General features: G+C 50.8%; 1 protein-coding gene across 9 annotated transcripts in view; it reads right to left on the reverse strand.

The window, feature by feature from the left end:
- Positions 1-15,396, reverse strand: part of myocd (myocardin) — a 303,397-nt gene that overhangs the window by 102,204 nt on the left and 185,797 nt on the right. For all 9 annotated transcript variants that reach the window (XR_011936178.1, XR_011936177.1, XM_072483120.1 and 6 more), the window contains exon 3: positions 5,412-5,467. Coding sequence is in view for 7 of the 9 variants with exons in the window: in XM_072483120.1 (XP_072339221.1) it covers positions 5,412-5,467 (56 nt within the window). In the remaining 2 variants the exon portion in view is untranslated. The remainder of the gene's footprint in view (positions 1-5,411; positions 5,468-15,396) is intronic.

The raw sequence follows: 15,396 nt of genomic DNA on the forward strand, positions 1-15,396 counted from the left end.
ATGAGGGGGGCAGCCACAGGCCCCCGTCACATCCGAGCCAGGACACCACTACCCAGGACACCACTACCCAGGACACCACTACCCAGGACACCACTACCCAGGACACCCCTACCCGGGACAGCACTACCCGGGACAGCACTACCCAGGAATACGAAATACCGGACAGTGACTCAGAGTGGATGGGTGGAGATGAACCCCCACCCCAAAGTGCCATGGACTCAGAGTGGGACGAAGAGCACGACACAACGCCACTGCTGTCACCAACACCCTCCACCATCGCAGAAACACTCACCACGGTTGGGCACTTTAGTGATGAGGCGTCTGGTACACTCACTGGTGCACACAACACAGCCGTCCCGGTACAGCAGGTGGAGGTAGGAGCAGCAGAGGGACCGGGCGGTCGGAGGGCAGCCCAGGCCAAGCGAACATCTGCCGCCCAGATGGATCCCGGGTTCCTGCAGTTACCACACCCACACATAGATCCGATGCAACCACCGACCCGGAGACGAGCGAAGAGGGTGACGGGCGGCTTGCGGCGGTCGCAGGTGGAGGAGTCCACCCGCGTCCAGGAGCTGGGAGTGGTCCCAGTCATGCGTGCCACCCAGGCTGACACCGCACGGGTGGCGTCCGCGGTGGAGGCAATGGTTGCGACGGTGTCAGGCATGGGGAACGGTTTGCGAGGCCTGGGGCCTTCCGTGCAGGCGGCGTCTGTGGCCCAGGAAATGGCTGCCCTCTCACAGGAGGCCATGAGCCAGTGCCAGCGCCAGATGGCAGAGGCGCTCAACGCCATAGCCTAGTCTCTGCAGGCCATGGCCCAGTCTCTGCAGGCCATGGCCCAGTCTCAGCAGGCCATTGCTGAGGGCATCGGCGCCAGTGGCCATGTGCGAGCCGGCGTCGCACTGTCACAGACAGGGTTTGCCAACACCCTGGGCTCCATGGCTGCAAACCTGCAGACCCCTGTCGATACCAGCACGGGCCTCCAGGACTGGCAGCGCCAGATGTCGGGGGGGCGTCGGATGGCCAGTCCGTTCGCATCCCCCACCCATGTAGAGGCCTGGGGGCCATCGGGCACCCCGAGGGAGGAGGAGGTGGTGTGGTCCGTCCCGGCTCCCTCTGTAGGGGATGTCCCGGTACACCGCGACACCTCGGACTCCCCCCCCTTCCGTCCCAGGTGCATCGGGTGGGCAACGGGCAGGACAGGCTGGCAGCTCGCCATCCCAGTCGCCCGGGCCGCAGCCTGGCCCATCTAGGCCAGGACGCCCCAGGAAACGGCCGCCAAAGGGATCCAGTGTCAGAGGGCAGGAATCACAGGAGTCCACCTCCAGTTCTGCTGTACCGTCTGGGGAACCACGTAGACGTAGTCAAAGGGCCCGTAAGGCCAAACAATTAGACACTGAGTAAGTTGGCACGGGTGCAGGGCACAGATGAGTTTTAGGGGCTAGGGCACGTGCATGAATTCCTTTGGTTATTAAAGTCAATTTTACACCTACCGAAGCTGCCTTTGTGCTCTGTCCAAAGTGTGCGGGCGTGTCATGTACGTTGAGCGCAAGTGTGTGTGTGAGGGGTGGTCTTACCTCAGCCCCAGGTGAGTCTGTCCCCTTCCCCCTGGGCCGCCATCAACATCCCCCGGGCAGAGGACGGGACCGTGCGCTGCAGTGTCACAGCCGCATGCAGGGATGGTCCGGGTGGATGGTAGTACTGTGGCCATGGGTCAGACATAGTCCAACGATGTAGAGCCAGGAGCTCATCGCAGGGCGGGTTGTCATCATCCTCCATGGCCTGCGATAGACACGCGTCCACCCGCAACTGTGTGAGCCCGGCCCGTTGTGCCGCCGGTGGATCGGCAATGGGGGGGGGGGTGGTGTGCATGCGGGTGGGGTGTGTGGGGTTGGGGAGGGGGGTGAGGGTGCTGGGTGGGTGGATGGGTGGGGGGTGGGGGTGGTCGGCTGTTGCCATGGTGTGCGGTCTGTGGCCATGCTACCCGATTCCCACGCCCATCTAGTCAGTGAAGCGGGCGTGTATCAGTCTGTCCCGTGCCCGCTGGGCCAGCCGGTAATGGTGGACAGCCACCCGCCTGTGTCTACCCCGTCTGCCCTGACCATTGCCCCCATCCCCCTCATCTGGGGAGGACTGGGCCTCTTCCTGCTGCTCCTCCACTCCGCCCTCCTCTGCCTGCGGCACATCGCCCCTCTGCTGGGCTATGTTGTGCAGGACGCAGCACACCACAATGATGCGGCCGACCCTATCTGACCGATACTGGAGGGCGCCCCCAGAGAGGTCCAGGCACCTGAAACGCATCTTCAGCACGCCAAAGCACCTCTCTATCACTCCCCTTGTCGCTACATGGGCATCATTGTAGCGGTTCTCCGCCTCATTGCGTGGCCTCCGTATAGGCGTCATCAGCCACGATCGCAATGGGTAGCCCCTGTCGCCCAGCAACCAGCCCCTCAGCCGAGGATGGCGTCCCTCGTACATGCCGGGAATGGATGACCGCGACAACACGAATGAGTCGTGTACACTGCCTGGGTGACGGGCGCAGACGTGCAGGATCATCATGCGGTGGTCGCAGACCACCTGTACGTTCATCGAATAGGTCCCCTTCCTATTAGTGAACACGGCCCTGTTATCTGCAGGTGGCCGCACGGCGACGTGCATCCCATCGATCGCGCCCTGGACCATGGGGAACCCGGCCACGGCAGAGAAGCCCACGGCCCGGGCATCTTGGCTGGCCCGGTCCACGGGGAAGCGGATGTAGCGGTGCGCCATGGCATAAAGGGCATCTGTCACTGCCCGGATGCACCGGTGCACCGATGTCTGCGATATGCCGGACAGGTCCCCACTCGGTTCCTGGAATGACCCCGTTGCATAAAAGTTCAGGGCCACCGTAACCTTGACGGACATGGGGAGAGGGTGTCCCCCGCCAGTGCCACGCGGTGACAGGTGTGCCAGCAGGTGGCAGATGTGTGCCACGGTTTCCCGGCTCATCCGGAGTCTCCTCCTGCATTCCCGGTCCGTGAGGTCCTGGTATGACTGCCGGGGCCGGTACACATGGGGCGCCCTCGGGTGCCTCCGTTGCCGTGGGGCCGCGACGTCCTCCTCCCCCTCCTCGTCCTGTCGGTCAGGTGTCCCTCCAGCCTGGGCGGCTGCCGCCTGCCCCTCTGCGGCAGCCTGCGCCGCCTCTCTGGCACGCTCCTCCTCCTCCTCCTCCTCATCCAGGGCAACATAGACATGAGCGGCTGCCACCACGGCGGCCAACATCGCTGGATGATCTGAAAACATGACGGCCTGGTGTGGGGGAGGGGAACGACGACATGTCATCATTGCCCATATCCCCTCCTCCCCCGGCCAGGTGGCATGGACCGCATGGGTCCAACTGTTGGAGGCTGGCACCTGGCCAGGTGGACCAACTCACTTGCCCTCCCATCACCCTCCTCGGCACGGACCCCCACCCCAACCTCCACCCCGGCACGGACCCCCCCCCCAACCTCCACCCCAGCACGGACCACCCCCAACCTCCACCCCAGCAGGGACCCCCCCCCAACCCCCAACCTCCACCCCGGCACGGACCCCCTCCCCAACCTCCACCCCAGCACGGACCCCCCCCAACCCCCAACCTCCACCCCAGCACTGACCCCCCCCAACCCCCAACCTCCACCCCAGCACGGACCCCCCCCCAACCTCCACCCCGGCACGGACCCCCCCCCCAACCTCCACCCCGGCACGGACCCCCCCCCCAACCTCCACCCCGGCACGGACCCCCTCCCGGCACTCCCCCGGAGCCCAGCCTACTCTAACCCCCCTCCCCCCGCCGCACACACACACACACAACCCGAGACACACCTCTCCTCACGCATTCAGACTGCGGCCACGCCATTTCCTGCCCAGAGCCAACCCCCCAGGCCGTCACTCACCTCCACGCTGGTCGGCGTGAGCCTGGAGCACCGGGTCACACCGATGAAAAGGAGGTTTGATTCACGTTGACGTGAACGGTCATCACGTCGACGGGACTTCGGCCCATCCGGAAGGGAGAATATCGGCAGGCCGAAAATCGGCTGCCTTGCGCAGACCCGTGACATTCTCCGCGGCAGCGGCGACATTAACGCCCCGCCGACTTTTCTCCCTTCGCAGACTTCGGCGGGGGCGGGGGCGGGATTCACGGCGGCCAACGGGCATTCTCCGACCCTCTGGGGGGTCGGAGAATGATGCCCCTGATTTGAAATCAAGCTGACCCAGGACAATTAAAATTCATTGATCCACGTAATGAAATAGTGAGGTTATAATCGTTAAAACATCTCTGACATGAAGTTGTGTATTACCTAATGCCGAGTTCTATATTTAACCCTTGATTGGAATAATACAATTTCTGAACGAATATAGGGGTTAGGATTTAGTTTTTATTTGACAATATAACTGCTTGCAAAGTTTTTTTTTACTTTGAAAACATTTAAGGGGAGGCAGTGGCATGGTGGTGTTGTCCCTGGACTGGTAATCCAAAGACCAAGTGTCTCTGGAGAACCGTATGGAGGCCCACCATGGCAGCGGGTGAAATCTGAATTCAATAAAAATCTGAAATTAGAAGTCTAAGGATGACCAGGAAACCAATGTTGTAAAAAAACATCTGGTTGATTTGTCCTTTAAGTCAGGAAATCTGCCACTCTTACCTAGTGTAGCCTAGATGTGACTCTGGACTCACAACAATGTGGCCCAGCAAACCAGTCAACTCAAGGGCAATAAGGATGGGCAATAAATACTGGTTCAGCCAGCGATACTCATGTCCCCTGAATGAATTTTTAAAAACTTAAGACATAGGCTTGGCTTAAAATGAAAATAGAAAATGCTGGAAATCTCAGCAGTTCTGGCAACATCTGTGTGGGAGCAGCAGTTAATTTTTGAGACCAATATGGCTCTTCTTCGGTGGACTTGAAACACTAACGTTGCTTCTCTCTCTCTGCCAGACCTGTGGAGATTTTCCAGCGTTTTATCTTTTTATTTCCGATTTCCAGCTTGTGCAGTGTTTGGCTTTTATTCAAGCTGAGCTAGAATTATTTTTCTGCCCCTGCAACTCATCAAGAAATCCAATCAGGAATTCAGAAGAAACGTCTTTGCCCAAGGGGTAATGAGAATGTAGGACTCACTACCGCAGGGAGTGGTGGAGTGAATAATATAAATGCATCTAAGAGGAAGCTGGATAATCATGTGAGCGAGAGGGAAATAAAGGATTATGCTGATTGATTTAGATAAGGTAAAATGGGAGGAACTCCAATGGCGCCTGGACACTAGAAGGGACTGGCTTCCCCGAATGGTTTGTAGCTATGCAATCCAGTGAAATCCAATTCTCTGAATCACCATTTTGAATTGATAATACACAAAACTATTGCTGAGTTTGCCATCCACATCTTGGGAGTTCGTACCTTGGCTCTTTCCAGACTTTTCCTCTGCTCATGGAATGCGGCTGGGCTCTTTAGCGCTGGAATAATAAACAAATCCAAATTGATCATCAGGACAATCAAGAACTCTAATTCCAGTTTGCAGACTGCCCCATAGTTACACATAAATATTTTCTCACCCTCGTACATCTCACAGGATACCAAGTTCAAACCCATGATACCATGCATGCGGATCTCTTCTGAACAAAGTAATTAAATATAATCTACACTAAATTATAATTGCAATCACATTATCATTCCATTGAAACAAAATCCACCCATGGATAGATACTGCACATCATCAGGACAGCATTATAATTACAGCCTTTACTTGTCTGAAAGTGCATTCTGCATGTTTAGTTCCTGCTGAATGAGTTTTCCTTCATAGCTGAACTGCTGAAATTCATCCTGCCAGTGTAACAAACACAACTTCAGGTAGTTCTGGCACCGTGTTAGAACTGAAAAATGGAAATCCGCTTCTAGATGTTTCATCATTAAAATGGGAAAACAGTTATGTAACCCGGCAAATCCACTTTATTGCTGAGTTCTGAAAGGGAAGCGCAGTGATAAATTCTCTGATTCATCACAGTGCTAAGCGACTCTTAATGGGGACAGTAGCTGCCCTCCAAGAGCCAATCTACTCCAGACAATGCTCCCAAAGAATCCGCTCTTCTTAACTTATGGGCTGGAGGGTGAGAGCGAGGTCAGGTCGATGGCACATCCTGGCCCACCCACTGAAATCAGGTTGGTGTCTCAGGCATAAAACAGCCAGAATGCACCAGGCGTTTGCTGCGCAGTTTACCAACACAATCCGTGAACAGATATCTTGGCCTGCAGTACCTGTATTTAGAAATTCTTCAACCAGCATTTGCTCACATTTTAAATACTCAGGTAAAGGGTTATGTCGAAGAAAGTTTCTGCTCTTTGCTAAACAGCATGAACTGTTGCCTTCTGCAATGATACTGACAGCAAATCCAGTGTCTATGATTTGGAACCCACAATGAAAGGTGCCTCCAACTTGTAGAATGGTTTATTTTTATGTGACAGTCCTTTGCTGACATGATCCTTATCCATTCACCTGTCAGCTGCAAGGATGCAGAAACTAAACAACAAAGATTTGACTGCCGCAAATTATCGCTGAAGTTTTTTAAAAAGTTGCTGATGTTTATCTTTCAATCTTTGATTCAGTGTTTTATGGAGCTGCACCTGGCTTATGTGTATCACATCCAAGTACAGGAGTCACGTGAATACCAATTGTGACCATTTTGGGCGGAATTCTCTGTTTGTGAGACAAAGTGCGAGAGCGGGCAGCTTCAGTGCCGCCTTTCCCGCTGGCCTGAATGGCGGGATCCGGCTCCAGGTTTTGCGCGTGTAACCTCATTAATTATGCATAAGTGAGTTCTCCCCAAATCAGCTGATAGTCCAGCACCTGATTCATCTGTCTGCTATGAGCTGGAGAGTTCAAAGGTCCTGGCACCATATTTAAATATCAGTCCAGTACACTCATGCCACACTCTCCAGTCCCACCTGTCTTCACCAGACTGTGCAGGACGCCAGCAACCCAGAGGGAAAAGGCTGGTAGACTCAAGAAGAAGTCTTTCTTCAACCACCCCACCCCCCGAGCCCAGCACTTGCCTATGCACCACTTGGACCGCCAGCCACCACATCTGGGTTCTTTGTGCATCCCTATCCAGTCAATGGCGTGGTCTCCCTTTGAACCCCCTATATTTTTGAGATTTCATGCAGCTTCCCTTCCTTCGGTCTTCTCTCTTCACCTTCTTCGTCCACCTCTTTGCAGCTCTACCTGCCATTGAGAGCCTTCGCCCTACACCTCCCCTACTTGCACAGCCCTCCTTCCACATTGCCCCCTTTGTCAGGCCACTCTGCCCTGCCCCTCTCACCCCAACCCTCCCTGCACCCCTGCAGCCTCACCTCGCACTCCACCATTGGTCGAACTTTGGACCTTTGTTGCGTTGACTACATAAGTCCCACACCACAATGCTGTCCAGACAGACACTGGTGTAGGATGGACAGGAGGCCCATGTACCCCCAATCCCTGGTTCTGCACTGATCTGACTTGGTGACACAGGAGAGTTCACGGATCCAGCATCACAATGTTATCCATGAAGACCAGTTCAGCATGGAGATGGAGTGCAGGAACCCCGGGCAAAGTGGTGAACAGCGCATCAGAAGTACACAGCACCATGGCAGGTCGGCATTGTCCCACTCACCTCAAAGTCTCTTGCGACCTGAGGACCGCCTTGTGCGCACAACTCTTTATCAATCGGGTTTTAGATTGACATAATGTCACGCTTTCATCCTGCAAGATTGAAAGGCTTGAAGGGATACCGGTGAGCAGCTGTTTTAATGAATGCTCGCGAGATGCAAAGGAATGCAAATGGCCTTCATGCCACCAGTCAGCGGGAAGCCATTAACCCACTATTGGGATTTGATTTTTGCAAAAATCAAATTGCAATGTGATTTTATACCAGCCAGTTTCTTGCTTTTTGCTTCTGCCAGCTTCTCTGTTCCTGCCCGCCACCAAACCCGTTGCCATGGAAAAAGCAACAGCCCACCAAGCTCCCGGGTAACGTGCCTCGTTTGCGCTTATTAGAAGCGATACACATTCATACACAGGGACCTGTTCTCTGCAAACAAGAGTACTATGTTCAAGCATTGTGTTCTTTTGAAAGACCTCGGAACTTGGGGGGCCTGGAGTTCCCCATTGCTTTCTCCATGGTAATTCCTCAGCCAATCAGGGTCCACTTGCCAACTCATCAGCACAATTTTCTCCTGTGGTATTACTTGTTGTGATTGTTTGTTTGAAATTTGGCATTTTTGTGTTTGTCCTGATGAGTGTAAGATGAAAAACTTCAGCAACATGTCTCTCTTTTCAGCAACACAGTGTCGCCTCATAAGTTCCACATGGAGCACCAGCCTCAATGATGTACCATGGTGGGACGAGAAACTAAAAACCATTGATTCAAGAGATGACATTGCCACTAATTGAGTCAGGCTGACATTGCCTCATCAGGAAGTGGTACATAAACGTCCAATTAATGAAAATGTTAACAATCAAAGTTATAAATAGATATTAAAGATCAGACAGAGCTATCCCGAGCTGCTACAATTGGGCTATTCTTTTTCTATTCTGACATTATCCCTTTCAGAGAAGCAAAGCAGATTTTGGGGTAGTCCGATCCAGTTTCAGGTAATGGTTCTACAGAAAATAGCATTCTTTTAAGATTTAGAAGATTTAGCAACCTCTTGAATTACAGGGTGTTATCCCATCATACGTGATTAAGGCACAGCATGGTCAATGCCATACTGTACCGTCAGTTTGTAGTTCAGCTGCTATCCCCCTGACAATGTTAACTAAGTAGTTTGCTGTTTGTGTAAAGCTCACCAGCAGAAGTTTTTTTAAATTCAAAAGATTGAATAAAAAGAACTACAAGTGAATACTATTATGTGGAAAGTGAAACCATCTCAGATGATTAAAGCTACACCAACCTTCTTACAAGTTTTTATATAAAGGAAATCATGCTGCACTTTACGGATGCAAAAGGTATTATGGGGCCCAATTTTAACCCATTCAAAACTCACTGCAGGAAGTTAAAATTTCATAGAATTTACAGTGCAGAAGGAGGCCATTCGGCCCATCGAGTCTGCACCGGATCTTGGAAAGAGCACCCTACCCAAGGTCAACACCTCCACCCTATCCCCATAACCCCACCCAACACTAAGGGCAATTTTGGACACTAAGGGCAATTTATCATGGCCAATCCACCTAACCTGCACATCTTTGGACTGTGGGAGGAAACTGGAGCACCCGGAGGAAACCCACGCACACACTGGGAGGATGTGCAGACTCCGCACAGACAGTGACCCAAGCCGGAATCGAACCTGGGACCCTGGAGCTGTGAAGCAATTGTGCTATCCACAATGCTACCGTTCTGCCCCCTAAAAGTGAGCCCTATTTGTCTCTTACTTTGTGCGAACACCTCTCATGTGTCTGGTCATTGCCATCAATATGCTCAAAAACTTTTCTTCTGAAAAAGGTTACAGTTGTTTTGTTACAAACCAGTTCCAACTTTCATGGTCACTTTTCTCCATTCTCATCTGAATATCAAAATGTCTTTTCTTTTACAGGCTGCCTATCACAGAGGCTTTTTACACATCTCTTAGTGATGTAGGAATCGGCAACTTACTGCAGTGGATTTATGGGGTGGCATTTTACCAGTCATATGAACGGCCGAACATTGGGAGGAAATGCGTATCGGGAACATGCGCAGGTGGCTTTTCCCCCTGAATTTTACAGGTGGTAGCCAATTAGTGGCTGTCGCCAGTGTCGTGTTGGGTATTCCGATGCACAAATGATCCAACACGGCTGTAGATGGTACAACTCTGTTTTATTGTCTTAAACAATAACAACTACTAACTGCTGGCTGAGGTTCGTGCTTCACCAGTTAACCTGTGGACCCAGCCCTATCACTATCTTTGTGAGGCACTCAGCACATGGTCTATGTCATGATATCCCCCCTTTTCATAAGGATATGTGCCTACATGCTAATAAATAGAAGTGTGTACTGAGTGCAGCTGAATATGTGTGTGCAATATTTACAACATGTACATGAGGTTAAACTATATAGAGAGGAAGGTGTCAGGTGCAACAGAGCAACGAGGTTGTACCACTAACAAAACAAATGCAATCAGCAAACGACGAGATAGAACTTCTGGAACGACAAGAAAGAAACACGTTAACAGTACTGTAAAAAAATTCAGTGAGTCCAATGTGCTAACAGGCTCATAAGTCAAGTCTATCAGGTGGGCGATGAATTCGGGTTGACCGTTAGGGTGGCACACCACTCATTGCCCGGACCAAAGCTGTGCATTGGCAGCAGCTGGTGGTTCCAACTTGGGGACATCTGGTTCTTGTGGATTACCGCAACGTGGAAGGGTTCCCTTCTTCGGTATCACTGGTCTGCGTGTTGTCAGGATATGACTCAGTGTATGGGGGCTGAATAGCCCGCACGTCCCTGCGAGGCTGGCAGAATTGTTGAGAGTTGGCAGGTTGAGCTGCTCAACAGCAGGCAGCGTAGTGGCCCATCCTGCCACAGCGGAGGCATTGGCGCGCTTTGGCCGGACATTGCCGCTTTAAATGGGCGGAGCCACAGTTGCCACACGTCGTGACGTCATGGCGTTCAGTGCGCCACCGCGCATGTGCGGTGCGGTCCTGCCTGCGCATCACATCCCTCTGCGTCAACGTCCCCTCTTTTGACGCGTACAAGCGTGGGAGGCCTCGGAAAGCGCGCGAAATGGCCGCCCTCGTCCAGGCCGCGAGGAACTCGATCGACTGGACCCATTCCACCTCGTAGGACCCCTGCCGTGCCGTTTCGGCCGCCTGGATTTGGGAGTACCGGCTGGTCGCGTTCTCGCGGAGGACACAGGTCTCAATGGCAGTTGCTAGGGTGAGGCGCCTAATTTTGAGGAGCTGCTGGAGCAGAGTGCCCGAGATAACCCCCAAAACTATCTGATCCCTTATCATGGAGTCGGAGGTGGCCTCATAGCCGCAGGACTGCGCGAGGATATGGAGGTGTGTCAAGTAAGATTAAAAAGGTTCATCCTTACCCTGCAGGCGCTGCTGGAAGAGGTACCTCTCAAAGCTCTCATTGACTCCCACGCTGAAGTGTTCCTCGAATTTTAGAAGCACCGTCTTGTATTTTGTCTTGTCCTCGCCTTCCACGAATGCCAGGGAGTTGTAGATGTGGATGGCGTGTTGCCCTGCCGTGGAGAGGAGGAGGGCGATCTTCCTGGTGTCCGATGCAATCTCCCTGTCTGTGGCTTCTAGGAAGAACTGGAAGCGCTGTTTAAACAGCTTCCAGTTGACGCCAAGATTTCCAGCGATTCGGAGTGGCTACGGCGGGCAGATGTTTTCCATGAAGCAGGATGGCGGATTTCTGAAAGGGTGCAGGTAGGTCTCACAGTCGCTGGTTAGCTTCCACTACTGGGATCATGTTGGGTGTTCCGATGCACAAATGATCCAACACGGCTGTAGATGGTACAACTCTGTTTTATTGTCTTAAACAATAAAACTACTAACTGCTGGCTGAGCTTCATGCTTTACCAGCTAACCTGTGGACCCAGCCCTATCACTATCTTTGTGAGGCACCCAGCACATGGTCTGAGTGGCACGCTGTGAGCTCTGTGCTCTGAGCTATCTCCTGGTAGAATGAGCGGGAACTGTGGTGTTCCCTGTTTTATAGTGCATGTGCTCTCACTGGTGATTGGCTACGATGTTGTGTGTGTGTTGGTTGGTCCAACTACCTGTCCATCAGTGTGTGTGTGACTGCACCATGATATGCTGATGTGGATATCATGACAGCCAGGGCTGCCATTCTATTCAGGGCAGCAACCAGCCCCTAAAAGCCACCAGCCAATCAGAGGGCAGGCAGCTCAGAAGCGCCACCTAGGGCTGTGGCCACTACCAAGACGGGCTGGAGGCCCGATTTGTTCAGCAGGTAGGAAAATAGAAATCTTGAAAATAAATACCACGCTGAATGCTGGAAGGGGAAACCCCATGAAAAATATTGCTGATGTATTCCTGAGCTACGGACACTGACTTTCCTGTCCACCACCTCCTCTTTCCTTTAAAAAAACTATCCCTCAGCACCCCTAGCCTACTAGTGACACTAATAAAGATTATGATTATTATTACAAAAGTGAAATATTCATTTAGGTTTCCCCTATGTCATTTTCTTTCATTTAGCCAAGTGTCATTCCTTTCAGTTTTAGCATTTGGTGCCAAGTCAGAAGTTTTGAGTTCCACTCTGGGACCAAGAGCGTCAATGTCGTACTGAGATCTCATTCGTTCAAACAGATGTGAAAAATAAAAATAGGGAACTCTCTCAATGTCCTGGCCAACATGATTCTTCTGCCAGATTCATCATTTATCTCAGTGCTGTTTGGAAGATCTTTCTATCTGCAAACTAATATTTGCCAACATAACAATAACTACTAATTCACTTACTGTGAAATATTTTGGGATGATGTTCTGAAGCCATGAAACACATAGAAGTTGTTCTTTCAGTCCTAACTAAACCTATTTTTTCCAGAAATCTATTTCTTGCTGTAATATAATTATTGTTACCGTCATTAATTTCACCTGCAAGAACTTAAAAAAATGCCTTCCTTATCATTTTCTTGCTCTGCTTTTATTACATTTTATAACTTCTCTTCTCATTCTTGTCAATATTATTCACTCTTATGCCTTCTCACTCTCATGAACTGTTTCATAGTGAATTCAATCAAAATACCCTCTTAACCTGGCATGTTTCTCATGACTAATTGGGTATCAACTGTTCTTTCTTGAACATGTTCAATAGATTTACATTCTTTCATCTTGATGTTCATATTTCTCCCCCAATCTACACACAGTTAATTTAATTTTTCTTTTTAGAGGCCTTCTTCATCTGAAGATATGTGCATTCTTTCAGTAAGTCTGTAATATATCCGAAGCAGTATTTTGTATACTTACTCTTCTCAACTCTTCCCCAGACGCCTGACCACTATTCTTGCCCACCAAGGTGTGAGTCTCTGCGCTGGTGGAGGGTGGGGATGACAGCTGTGATGCCTCGACGATGGCATCCCACAGCTCCATGCCAGTGAGGAGCGGATGGGACAATCTCCTCCCCAGCATGGGCCGCAGACTCAAGCCTGCCTTCCGGAACACTGCCTGGCAGGTGACAGCTGGTGATCCGGAGGGGTGGGGAAAACTGGCGAGTCCTCTGCCCTGTGAGGGGCAGAGAACCAGGGAGGGTTCCAAAGGCCACGATGCAGGTGGGGTGAGCTCTGCTGATCCCCTGCTTCCTCTGCAATGGGGCAGAAATTCTGAAGACTGCCAATACCTGGTGGGGTCCTGATGATACAGCTGGGGTACGAGGGTGTGTAGATGGGTGATCTCGGTGGGCTCTCATATGACCAGAGGCCTTCTGAGCATTTAAAAGGTCACAGGCAGCACTCAGCAGTGTGAGCAGCCAGTAGCCTGTTGGTAGCACCAAAGGGATGTGTTTAGAAGACAGATTGCAACAATGGTGGTCTGAGCCAAGCTACCCCGATCCCGAGGGGGACACCCCAAGTCCATGGACATAGCACCAAATCACTACCAGCGACTGCCCCCGGTCCGGGCAGCCATCCCTAGCAAGCCCGGAAGTTTTCAACGGTTTTTCAGTGTTTTTTAGCCACCTGCTCCGCCTCCACAGCCATGGTGCCCAGTCCACGTTTATAAATACTTGTAGTAACTCACGTCTGCGAGACTTCCGCCTAAGAGGAGTGGAACGTCGCCGAAGGGCAGAGTATGAAGTGTCCAACCCACTAATCACATTTAAATGCATGCAAATGATGGTTTTTCAAACTGCTGCTGGTGGCGGGTGCAAACCTCGTTATCGCCACGACCGAAGGTCTGGAGCATGACGATCGATTCGGCGCCAGACACGGACCTCGTTGTGGCCGGATGTCCAAATCTCCGCTCGTTCACGATTCGCATTTGCGGCATCGCCAGGTAGAGAAATAAACAGTCACCCCACCCCTCATTTCCAATTTTCATTGCCCAGTACTTTTAACCCATTTGTCAAATCTGTGACAAATGTAGGTGCTAAATATAATCTAACTCCCATGTCAGGGTTCAGTACAAGTTGTCTGTGAGCAATTCTGTAATGAGGCCAATTAATAGATGAAAATGGTTCATGAAATGTGATGCCTGTCTTGCAGTCAAAGCGGTGATGAACTTACTGAACCTTCTTAACGTTAACACTCACCATTCGGAGGCTTGTTTAATGCTGTGCTTGTCAACCCAAAAAGACGGCAGATTGCTTGGCATAATTTCAAATTTTCGTACAATGATAGGACACTACATCATAGAAACAGGTCACCTGTACCATTGAATCTGCCCTCATCTTTCTATTTCACCTAACCATTTAGAATAATCATAATCTCCTGCACAATTCCAACATTTTAGTATTCCCTTTTTCAAATAACTACTTTCTGATGGAATGTATGGACTCTACTTCTGTAGCATTTGATGCTTAATGCCAGCTCACCCTGAACCAATTTAGTCCAGACATATATTCAATCCATTTGAATAATTTTGTTGGTTTTTTTGGTTCACTGTATTTGGAGCTTTTACTAAAATCTCTTCAGTAATTCAATCTTTTTGAAGATAGCAGCTGAGCAAAAGTTGTCCACACAGCAATATGTAACTGAAAGCATTTGCTTATAATTCGGCATTATGGAAGTCAACAAGCAGTGAATAGGGAACACAAACATAAGAACTAGGAGCAGGAGTAGGCCATCTGGCCCTTCGAGCCTGCTCCGCCATTCAATAAGATCATGGCTGATCTTTTGTGGACTCGGCTCCACTTTCCTGCCCGGACCACTATAACCCTTTATTCTTCAAAAAACTATCTATCTTTATCTTGAAAACATTTAGTGAAGGAGCCTCAACTGCTTCATTGGACAGGGAATTCCATAGATTCACAACCCTTTGGGTGAAGAAGTTCCTCCTAAACTCAGTCCTAAATCTACTTCCCCTTATTTTGAGGATATGCCCCCTCGTTCTGCTTTCACCCGCCAGTGGAAACAACCTGCCCGCATCTATCCTATCTACTCCCTTCATCATATTATATGTTTACACAAGATTCCCCCTCACCCTTCTAAATTCCAATGAGTACAGTCCCAGTCTACTCAATCTCTCATCATAATCCAACCCCTTCAGCTCTGGGATTAACCTAGTGAATCTCCTCTGCACACCCTCCAGTGCCAGTACGTCCTTTCTCAGTTAAGGAGACGAAAACTGTACACAATACTCCAGAACACAAACATGTTCTGATGAATCCTGATCGAGATTGTTGAATGAAATCTCTGCACCAGATGTTTGTTTGTCGATTCCTTTCTGCATTACGAGATTCTGGTCTTG

This window comes from Scyliorhinus torazame, chromosome 18 (assembly GCF_047496885.1).
Source record: "Scyliorhinus torazame isolate Kashiwa2021f chromosome 18, sScyTor2.1, whole genome shotgun sequence".
Lineage (NCBI taxonomy): Eukaryota > Metazoa > Chordata > Chondrichthyes > Carcharhiniformes > Scyliorhinidae > Scyliorhinus > Scyliorhinus torazame.